General features: G+C 45.1%; 1 protein-coding gene across 1 annotated transcript; it reads left to right on the forward strand.

Moving 5' to 3' along the window:
* Positions 1-1276: 1276 nt before the first annotated feature.
* LOC107114282 (butyrophilin subfamily 1 member A1-like) lies at positions 1277-8296 on the forward strand (the record flags this gene model as incomplete). The annotated part of the gene is made up of 3 exons (XM_015415728.1): positions 1277-1395; positions 3457-3489; positions 7483-8296. Coding segments are annotated over 3 exons (667 nt in total), but the record flags the coding sequence as incomplete, so codon positions are not given.
* Between the last annotated feature and the right edge of the window lie 2869 nt (positions 8297-11165).

The raw sequence follows: 11165 nt of genomic DNA on the forward strand, positions 1-11165 counted from the left end.
GTTAAGCAAGTTTGGCCACCCCTGGTTGAGAGGTTATGGAGATACAGGAGATGGAAGAAGGAATCTCTGAAGTGTGTGTATGTTTGTGTGTGTGGGTGTATGTTTGAGCAACAGATGCAAGTAATAAGAGATTGGTGGGTAGCTCTTCAGGACAACAAGAACTGAGGACTCTCTGCAAGACCATCTGCAGCAGATCACGCAGCTCTCCTCTGGAATGGCTTGGCTTTGCCTGCTGATGTCGTTCCCTCATGAGGAAGTTCTCCCATTTTACGAAGATCCAGCCCCCGTCCCTGAGTTGCACACACAATAAAAAACCAGTAAGAGCAAAAGTAAAAGCATAAAGGTTTGGAAATCCTTAAAATTTCCTGGTGGCAGCAGATTCTACCCTGTTAAACAAAATAAATTTTTAAAGTGAAACTAGTCCTCCCCTATAAGGAGGACGTCACAGGATCCCTCTCTCTCATTCCTCTCCTGACACTGGGATGGATCTGGGTACCATGTGGAAAAAGAGAGCCTTTAGGCTCAGGGCCACAGCAGACGTGACTAGGATCACAGACCTCCATCTGTTTGTAAATGGCAAACTGCGGATGAACACAGTCCCCTGGACAGAGAATCATGCCCCCAAATAGGTGTATGTCAGGGTGAAGACCTGGGTGTGCATCTCCAGAAGGTCCTGGCAGAATTCTGGTGCTGAAGCAGGGGTGGTTTCACTTGTCAAACAAGCCCCTTCACCCTTGGGAATGCGCAGGTTGAGTTTAGTCCCCTCAGGTCTTTAATTCCACAAAATGGCAGGTGGTAAATGTGATGGGGCTCAACTGGCGTCTTGGTTGGCATCTGGACTGCCTAGAGGGCCCCTTGAGTGTCGAGCTTTGTGATGACCGCTCTGCCCAGTCTTGGGTGTGCAGTGTGTGAGGGAGGCTACTCATGAGGAAGCAGAAGCTGGGGCCTGTGCCATCAGCATCACATGGCACTTAAAGGTGTTGCTCTTACTCAGACTAGACTAGACGATTTCACGGCTGCTGATTGGAAACTTTGCCTCCCTGCTGTACATTTCCCCAGACATTTTTAGAGGAGGACGGAGCATGATGTGACGTTATTGGGCTTGATGTTTCCATGCCTCACACAAGTTGCGGGCATTTAAAAGGAACAGAAGAAAGGATGCTTTTGAGTGCAGTGATGTCATGTGATGTGCTGCAGGGCTGCATATTCCTGCCTTTGCTCTACTGGTGGGAATTCTGGATTTGATGGAGGGTGGCTTAACATAGTTTGTCCACAGGTATGAAGAAGAGGAGAGGTCTGAGAATCCAGTGACTTTTCCTCTTGCACTGAAGTGGAGGATCTGGGACTTCTGTGATATCACTCACTCACTGGAAGGTGTCACGAAGCAGTTGAAAGGTAATAAAGAACAGGTTCAGAGAGGTCATGAGCAGTGTTCCCTCTAAGCTGAGTTAGTGTGAGCTAGCTCACAGTTTTTTAGCCTCCAGCTCACACATTTTTATCTTAGCTCAGGAAGGGTGGCTAACTTGTGAGCTAACTAATCTGGGCAGTAGCCAAATCGCTCGCTCGCTCACAGCTTTAATGCCAGTGTTCACAAAGTAGAATTTTTGCTCTCAAGACTCCACAGCTCAGAAGGAATATTGGTCATGAGGTGAAGCCAGATATAAGTGTGGAACCTTCCAGGTCACTTGTATCACCAGCAGGGCCAGGTGGACGGGGAATTCGTATGAGACGTGCAGTGATGGTCTCCTTCCTTTCATTCTCTGATCCAGACAAGAACACCCACCCTTCTATCCTGTCGCTCTCCAGTCTGTTCTGCCCTTTTCCCCACAGTCCTTTATGGTGGTTTTCCCCCCTAATTGGTAATTGACTAATCACAAAGGTAAAGGTTTCCCTTGCTCAAAAGCCAGTCGAAGCCGACTCTAGGGCGCGGTGCTCATCTCTGTTTCCAAGCCAAAGAGCCAGCGCTATCCAAAGACTTCTCCATGGTCATGTGGCTGGCATGAGTAAATGCTGAGGCGCATGGAATCCTGTTACCTTCCCACCGAAGTGGTACCTATTGAATTTATCTACTTGCAGTTTCTTGCTTTCCGGACTGCTAGGTTGGGAGGAGGTGGGGCCAGAGACGGGAGCTCACTCTGTCACAAGGCACTCGGGCCTCGAACTGCCAAGCTACTGACCTCCTGGTCTGCAACTCAGCGTCTTAACCTCTGAGCCACACAGCCCCACTGACTAATCACTAACACAGGTTAACAGTATAAAAATCTGTTTCCGTGTTTTAGAATTGTCATTTTTTAAAAGAATTCATTGCATAGATATAAGGGAAGTTGGGCAGCCTGACCCTTTAATACGTCTAATAGCTCAAGCACAATAACATTATAATGACCTACTGCCATGATTTTTTAAAATAAAAAGTCTCTAGCCCTTTTGGGGGGGGGTTGGGTATTTTTGTATTGTATATGTGCTTGTGTGTGTGAGTGTGTGCACGTGGAAGTCATGGTGACGTCTGGTGTCTGACCCCTCCTGGGAGCCTGGAGGATATTCAGAGAGGTGGCTGAATGAAGCCTGCCCCTGTCCTCCCGACTGCTGGTATTCCAAGGAGTTCTCTCATGCAAGTACTTGCCAGAGTCGACCCCACTTAGTTTCAAAGATCTGAAAAGATCAGGCTTTCCAGGTTAGGGCATCTCTAGCCCTTTTCGTGGCAGAGAAATAAGGGATTCACCTTCCCTTTGTATCTCTGCAACAAGAAAGTTTGGACACATTTTAAAAACCCGGAATTTAGAGGAACTACTAGTAGTATAGAAAGTAGTGTGTGTGGAGGGGAATAGTAGCCACTGGGAGGAGGAGGAGGCAAGGAAAAGGTGGGCCATTCAGAAATGCACATTTTCCTATCCACACAGCATGAAAAAATACCTTTTGACTGCAATCATTCCAAAAAGATTGTATTGAACAGGATTTGGGAAAGTGCAGAGGAAAGCAGTGGAAACCCCAGAACGTGGAGGCTTAGGTGACAACGTTGTGTAGGTCTCCCCGAAAGCCCACTCCAGTTTCGATGCCAAACCGGAACAAAATCTCTGTGTGGAAACATCCTAAGCCTCTCTGGATTGGATCCTTGGGCTGCAGTCCTTAGCATACTTTCTGTGAAGCGGGTCTGAAGCAACTCAAAGCAGTTGACTTCTGGATAACTTTGTTCAGGATCACTCTTTGTCTGCTTTAGTGGTTAAGAGTCAGTTTGCCAAATGAGATCCATTTTTCCTTTCTGGTCTCAGTCCAACATCAGCCATAATTAGGAACGGAGCAAAGTCATATTAAGTGTAAAAAAAAATGGATATTTGCACACCAGTAAAATTTGGGGGAGAATTCATCCCTGAAGTGGCTGCTACTTAACCCTTCAGCTAAAACTGAGAAAAAAAGGTTAACTGATCGTCTGCCTGTTTTCTGTTCCATTCACTTCCTCAGACAATCTGGATTCTGAACTTCACCTGCAGAAAGGTACATTTCCTGCATGAATCAATTATTTCTTTTTTTATATATAATTATTTTTATTAGATTTTATAAGCCTATATTTGCACATTAACAATATCAGCAGCAAGTTTACATATATTTCCATACATTGTATCTCACTTATTTTTACAACACTGATTAATATTACTGATTAATATTACTATCATTCCTTCAAGAACTGACTTTCCTTGTTTTCACAATTCCAGTCAAAACCAATCTGTGTTGCCTAAACTTCCATACTCCTGTAACCTTTTGAGATTAAATAAATGCCAATTCAAACTTACAGTTCTTATCCCAGACTCTATCAAGATTCTGACTTCTCTCCTAGCCCTATGTCTTGCCGATTCTGTGTGCTCAATATAGGGGTTTAAGTTCATAATTATTTCTTTTCTTTTTTATACCCATTTGTTTACCGCTTGAGATTTTTATATTTTCTTAATATTTTGTTTAACACTTTTTAATTTCTTTTTTCAAACCTTTCTTTTCCCTTAGATTTCTCAACAACACCTCAACAACATCCTTTTATAATTTCCAAACCTTAGATCTCCTTCCGACTGACCTACTCAAGTACCTTACTATAAATAACAAATAACCTGTTTACATCAATTTTTCCTTCTATCAGATGGCAGAATTACTTCTAATCAAACCCTTTATATTCATTTAATTACTCAATCACCTGATTTACATTAACGTTTTCGCCCTAAAGATTCCCAGTCTAATTCATAAATAAATCAATCAATAGAAATATACATACAAATATAAGTACCAACGTAATATTTCAATTATCCAATAGCGCACTTACTTCTAATCAAATTCTACTCTCATGATTATACATTACCCCCCAGCCGGCTACACATTCCTTATTCCTTATTATTAATTACAAACCCTTTCTATCTTAATCAATCAATCATAGATTTTATATTAACATCTTCCCCCAAAAGTTTCAAGTCAGATTCATAAATACATCACTATTAATACAAATATAAATATCCCAATATCATTTCATAATCCTGTAATTTCAAGTCATTTAACCATAAAAATAATAACACACTTCCATCCCAAAGTATACCAAGTCACAATCAGATCCCATCCTATTAGTTTTCCCCCAATCAACTATGTCAGTCCCCTTAATTATTTTCCCAATCTTATTAATTCTCCTTATCTTAAATCTCCCCTTAAAATCAATTCTAACTTCCCCTAATAGTTCCTCTCAGTTTCCCCTCAATTTCATTAGTAAATAGGTTAGATACAGGTATCAATAAAAAAAACCCCATCACATTCCACGTCAGTCATCTTAATACATAATTTTAAATATCACCATCAAGTCTTCCAATCAAAATCCAGTAGCTAACTTGTCAGTCTTCCAAATTTATCCATACAGAGGGGGACCGCATCAAGTTTGCTTTTCCAAAACGCTTTCTTTTTCTCTTAGACATTTGCAGTTTCTTTTTTTTTTCTCAACATGTCTCCATGCCCTCTTTCCTTTAACACTCTTTGTCTTCCATAGCTCTTTCTTCTGCCTTTCACTCCTGCTACAGTCCTGAATCTGTTGATCCTTTTGAAATTCCTTAACCATCGCTTATCCTTTCGAGTCTTTTTATTTCTCCCTCGCTCAGTCTTTAAACATTGATTTTTTTCTTTTAAAGAGATCATTTTAAGTCCTAGATGTTTCACTTTAAGTTCCATTTCAACTTTTATCGGCTCTCCCTCCTTCTCCGATTTTCCTTCCTTAACACTGTCCGAATTCTCTATCATATCCTCCTCCTCATGGGTCTCTTTCACTGTAATTAATTCCTGCTTTTCCGCTCTGTCTGTTTCCACCTGCAAGTCATATTCTTTTCTTATTTCCATACATGTTTCCTGGCATCCTCTCCACACCGCTTCTCTTATCTCTCTGATAAATTTCTCCATTTCTGTCTCGCCACTCTCAAGTTCTACCTTTTGTTCCTCCCCCCTTCTTTCAGTCTGCTCCATCTCTTTCAAACTCCACACAAAACCCAATATGTTTTCCTTACAAATCATTCAAAACTCAGACAAGCCAACAGTATACAGAGTTTCAACGCCGCTTTTCTTCCCTCCTCACAAGTAGTTATTTATAACTCAATCCTTTCCTTCCCCCGGCCGCTTTCTTTCCCTGTTTTGGACGCCGCAATTTGGAGGTTTATTACCGTTTTTTCCCCGTTGTTTGTAATTCTTCCCTCATGTCCATTTCCATGGTTCAGTCAACACATCCTTTAAATCTTTACATTGCTACCGTGATAGTTCACTTTTCTCCCTGTGCAAAGTTAAAAATCCGGGCGGCTGCAACTCTGCAAAACCATGGCAGCCATGTTTGCTCCACCGAAGGTCCCTGCTTCAGGGCGGTTCCTGGACACCCCCCGCATTGCCGATTGTGGGGGAGGCAGAAATTGAAGCCCCTTGCTCCAGCAGGCCACGCCAGGCCCGCTGGTCGAGAATTCCCGGTGACCGGGAACCCCGAAAGAAGACAAACGGGGTCGGGCGCTTCAGCGCTTGCTGTAACGCGCCCGTCGTCACGCCATACCGGAAGCCTTGTAGTTTTATTAATTGACCATTGGGATTTTTGATCCAATCTGCAATCCAAACCAAACCGGCTGCTTGCTGGTACAGTCTAATGTTAGCTACTGCTGAGCCTCCTCTCTTTTCTCATCTTGTAATACTTTAAATGTCATTCTTGGGTTTTCCCTGTTCCATGGAAATGTATTTATTTGTTTCTGCCAGTCCATCAAAGTCTTCGTATATTGATCGGTATCATCGGAAACAGGAAGTTTATTTTGGCAATACATTCATTTTTATTGCAGGGATTCTTCCAAGACATGACCATTCCAGTTAGAACCGTCTTTCCAAAACCTTTTTGTATTGTCATCCAAAGGCACCGCCAATGTCTTTGCCAGCTCGCTGGTTGCTTCCGGTCTTGGGCTCTCAGTCCCTTTCGCTTTTAAAAGTTTCTCTTTCTCCGTCTTCTTCCTCTCCATTTTTGTGGATTTTTTACTTTAACCGAGATTTTATAAGTCTCTGAATATGTGCTTGTACGCTCAAACTCGCCTTGGTAAGTCTTTCTTAACAGTTTTATTTGCTTTTTCATCTGCTCCCCCCCTCCAATTCGCTTTTAAGTACGTGCGTTTGGGAGGCGTCCCTCCCCCGCTCGCCTCACTTTCTGTTCCGTGGGGGGTTTCTTTTCCTTTTATTTAAACGCTTAGATTGAACTCACGTTCATAGTTGGTCCTCAGACCTTGTTTAAGCTCCGTTTCTTTCGCTCGACCTCCTGCGCTTGCCCCGGTCAGCGTTGCTTGGTTCCATTTGGTCTCATAGCACAAAGAACCTTCGGGATGGAGAGGCGCTTCAATTCCCCGGCATCGTGCCAGCGAAGAGGCAACCCCTCGAGAGTCCCATGGCCAGAGCCCCTTCAGCCGGGTCTCTGGGGGGGGTGACGATCCCGCACACCCCCTCCTTCGGCCAGAGCACAGCTTCACCCCCGGGAGGTCCGGGAGGTGCGACTGCTCAACACGCCGCCATAAACCGGAAACCCTCTTCCAGCAGTGTTAAGTGCTCTTCCACATGTGATTTTTTATTTTGTTCCTAATGGTTGATGAGCTAGACAATGATCTGTGCTTCCCCCTCAGGGTGCTTCTCTGATAGAGGATAACGGGGGACAGGCTTTATTCGCATGGGTTCTCACTGTCTCTCTGAGCCCAGGAAGCCTGTTCTTCCTTCCATAGGGCAGGGGAAGGAAGGAGAGCCTGTGCAAGTCCAGCCAAGGGTTAAAACTGAAAATAAGAAAAGTGAAACAGAATAAGCCACAGTGGGGGAAATGTCTAAACAACCAACCAGGTCAGGGAGATCCACAGGGAATGGACATACCTGGGACGTTAACTATAGTGTCAGGTGGGGGTGGCAAAGAACTCTGCCATTTGTCCCCCTGCTGAATTTGCTTCATTTCTGTCTCCTCCCTGCCCTCAACAGCAAATGTGACTCTGGATCCGTATACAGCCCATCCCCAACTCATCTTGTCTGAGGATCGGAAAAGTGTGCAACTAGGAGGAAAGGCTCGAGCTCTGTTCAAAAATCCTGAGAGATTTGACAAATGTTCCTGTGTTCTGGGCCGTGCGGGATTCACAGGAGGCCGCCATTTCTGGGAAGTCCTTGTGGGAAGTGAGGAAGAATGGACAGTGGGAGTGGCCAGAAAGTCTGTGAGGAGGAAGGGAGAGTTCTCCTTTGATCCTGAGGGAGGGTTCTGGGAGGTGGGGAGGTGGGGGGGCAGCTACAAGGCTTCTGAAAAAGACCTTGATCCTCCCCTGATCCTGAGTGGGGAGCTCAAGAGGATCCGAGTGTGCCTGAACTACACTGCAGGGAGAGTGGCCTTTTTCGACGCTGACCGAGCAGCCCTTCTCTACGAGTTCTCTGGAGCCTCTTTCTCTGGAGAGACCCTCCTCCCCTTTTTCTGTGTGTATTTAGAAGGCCACCTCCAACTCTGTTAAGACAGTCATTTTGCACCAGGGCCACTAAAAATACGTATGTATTACTTAAGATTCCTGTTTTTTCGCTCTGCGAAGGTCTTCTCCAGGCTCCCAATCAGCAAAACTGATAAATAAAATTGAGTCTGCTTTTTCCTCAGAAAGAGACAATGCCCCGTTCCACTCATTATATAATAACATATCTGGACTAAAAGGTCTACACAGACTAGCAGGCTTCTGCTAACCCCCATAACCCTTAATCCTGCCTTCTCGCTCTCCCAGCCCAATCTCTGCCAGCTGTGGAGAGGAAGATGCCAACCCCCCCCCCCCAATTCATTCTTCTGGATGGAAAAACGAGATAAGAGGTGTGGAAAGCATTTGTCAGATATCCCACACCCTTTCAAGTTTTGTTCAACACAGCTGTGAGGCAGATGTGGAATAGGGGGTCAGTGTTCCATGTTCGGGGTGTTTTACCCTTCCCCACCCCATCCCTTATTTGTGATGTAAAATTTCCTCCTTTGGCCACCACCAGTTCATTGCATGTGTGTGCGTGGAGGCTGTTTTCATTGTGTTGAGATACCTGTTTGTATTAAAGGTTTGTCTTCCTGTTGTTTCATTTGAAAACATACTTGTGGGGAGGGGTCCTGGGAAGGTTGGGGAACGTGGACAGATAACATCAAGTGAGTCAATGGGGAAGAAGGTATCAGGGTCTCTTCATTTTGGCAGACAAGGTGACCAAACGGCACAGGGCAGTTCCTCAGTCCAAGACAAACTGCTCTTTTCTTCCGGGCGGGTCCTTTCTTCCCCCACTTGGAACAAACTTACTCCCAACAACACTCAGGGTGGCAGTGATTTAATGCCTGCCCTGCAGAGGACAGAGCGGACAGTGGAAAGATCAGCCATAACCCTGTCAATATTGCGTGGTGTTAGCCCACTGCAGACTGGGCACGGGTGCAAGGTTATCCAATAAAGACTGGAGTCTTCAAGGCTTGTGTAAAAGTTATTTACAGTTTATTTTACAAAGCCTCCACCAAATAATTACACTGAGTGACGTAATGCTCCGCAGACAACCAATTTCCATATGAAGAATACATGGATAGTACCTCACTGTACTTATACATCCAGTAGCCAATCAGGGCCAATGCTGAGTCATTGCTAATTAGTTCTGGCAAGCACCAGCCAGAACCGGTCAAAGCCAGCTCTCCAGTCACCTAGAGCTGTCAGCTCCTGTCATATAGATGCCACAGATCTACAGCCAGACTTAATTGCAACACAGAATGTTGACAAACCCATCATGCATTGCTAAGATATTCAAATCAAGGTTGAGAAGTCATCCCAGCCACTTTCAAAGAAGAGTGACTCCTTCCTGCATAGAAGTTAAAACCATTCAGAATTTGAGTTCTTTGATGGCCACTCTCTGGCCCTCTTGTTAAAACAAAGTTTCCTAGTGGTTGCAGAGCAAAAGCAGCTCCCTAGTTGACTGTCAGAGGCTCAAGAACCTCAAAAAGCTGCCAGGAGAGTACAAAGGCTGGACCCTCAGTGGCTCCAAAGACCCAGGAGGATGGCACCCTTGAGGCAGGCAAGTCCTTGGGAAGCCACAGCCTGAAATCCAGGACAGACCCTTCCAGGCTTGGAATCCCTGAGAGGTCCTGAGGGACCCCAGGCAACAGGGCCAGAAAAGGCAGGAGCCGGGGCCTCCCAGGGGAACCCCGATCAGGCAGGAACCCAAAGGCCTCTGGGAAAATCAGACAGCAGGATGGATAGCATCCTCAAGGCCAGTCATCATCTAAGGGAGAAGCACCTGAACATCCAGGACAGCACCCTGCTTGGAGGTCCTTGGTTGTTCCCAAAACCCTAGGTTACAGGGTTCAAATAAATGTGAGGAAATGATAAAGTTATAAACAAAAAGCAAATCCAAACAGGCAGGAACCAAGGCTGCAGAAAAGAGGCCACGGGGGAGTAGGAGAGCAAGACTCCTCCCTGGATCAGAGATGTTACCAGTGTGGCACCCCGTCTCCTAAAAGGGAGGACACAGACTTAATTTTACTACATTTGGTTTACTCTGGCAGCCAGTTTGATTCCAGGAGGAAGGGTCAAAAGCCTTTGTTCTTCTCACATCATCTCTGATCCTGTCTGGCGAAAGACTTCAACAGTTGGCACACTTTCAGATTTGATACTCCAGATGGCAGATCTCCCTTTAGGCCTTCTGGTGTTCCAGCACATGGCTTCGCATTTGCGGGATGCCTGGAGACATCTCTAAAATGACCATTGTTAGATGGGGCTTTGTCAAGGAGTCCAAGCCCAAACCCTGTGGGTTCCCAGGGGTGGTGTGCAAAAGAAACCAGATCTTTATAAAAATATATGACGTTTATGAAATATTTTCTGATTATTTTTCTTCTTCTAGGCTACACGACACTACAAAATCCTTGCAGCAAGGAAAAACAAGAAAAGCTCATTTTTCTATTCTGTTTATACCTTGTGTTAGATGGCCCCAAAATTTAAAGGCCATGGCTTAAGCACTTGCTACGTAGCCATCTATTGTAACATGAACATATCGTATTATAGGCCTCACCAGAATCTTGAAGTTAGCCTCCTTTTCTCTCAGATGCTTTGCTCATTACAGTCTTGAGCCAACTAGTGTCAGGTGATGGTGACAATCCAATCAGGAGTAATTGCTGGAATCCCCTAGAAGGTTACATCATCTCCTGTGGGCCACAGGTACTCAAGAAGAGCCAATTATCACATTCCTAACTGGCCTTGAAGATGATAAGGTGCATGGAAGCAGAGAGGCCCCATTACTAACACCTGCAAGATGGAATAGGCCCCTTAGTACTCACATTCACCCTTGGGAGGATCCAGGGGCGCTGTGCCTCACGGGCTTCAAAAAAGCATGCCCTCTGTACGCATGGGGCACAGTTTCATGCAATCAGGTCGCAGGAAACCTTGACTGGCAAACATCAAGATCATGGGAGGGCCTCTATGAACTTTCTGCATTTCAGAACTACCACCCAAATGTTCCTGGATTCACTCCTTTAAAAACACCCTTCCCCCTCAACAAAAGCCTTAGTGATACAGCTCTTCAACAAGCTGCGTGTTTCCTTCTGTCCTCATTCTCCTTGCTGGCTTCAGTTTGCACACAGTTACCTCAGTTGCCACCCAGGAAGTGTGATCTTCAGGCCATCACCATTGATA

This window comes from Gekko japonicus, unplaced genomic scaffold (assembly GCF_001447785.1).
Source record: "Gekko japonicus isolate JY-2015 unplaced genomic scaffold, Gekko_japonicus_V1.1 scaffold5019, whole genome shotgun sequence".
NCBI lineage: Eukaryota > Metazoa > Chordata > Lepidosauria > Squamata > Gekkonidae > Gekko > Gekko japonicus.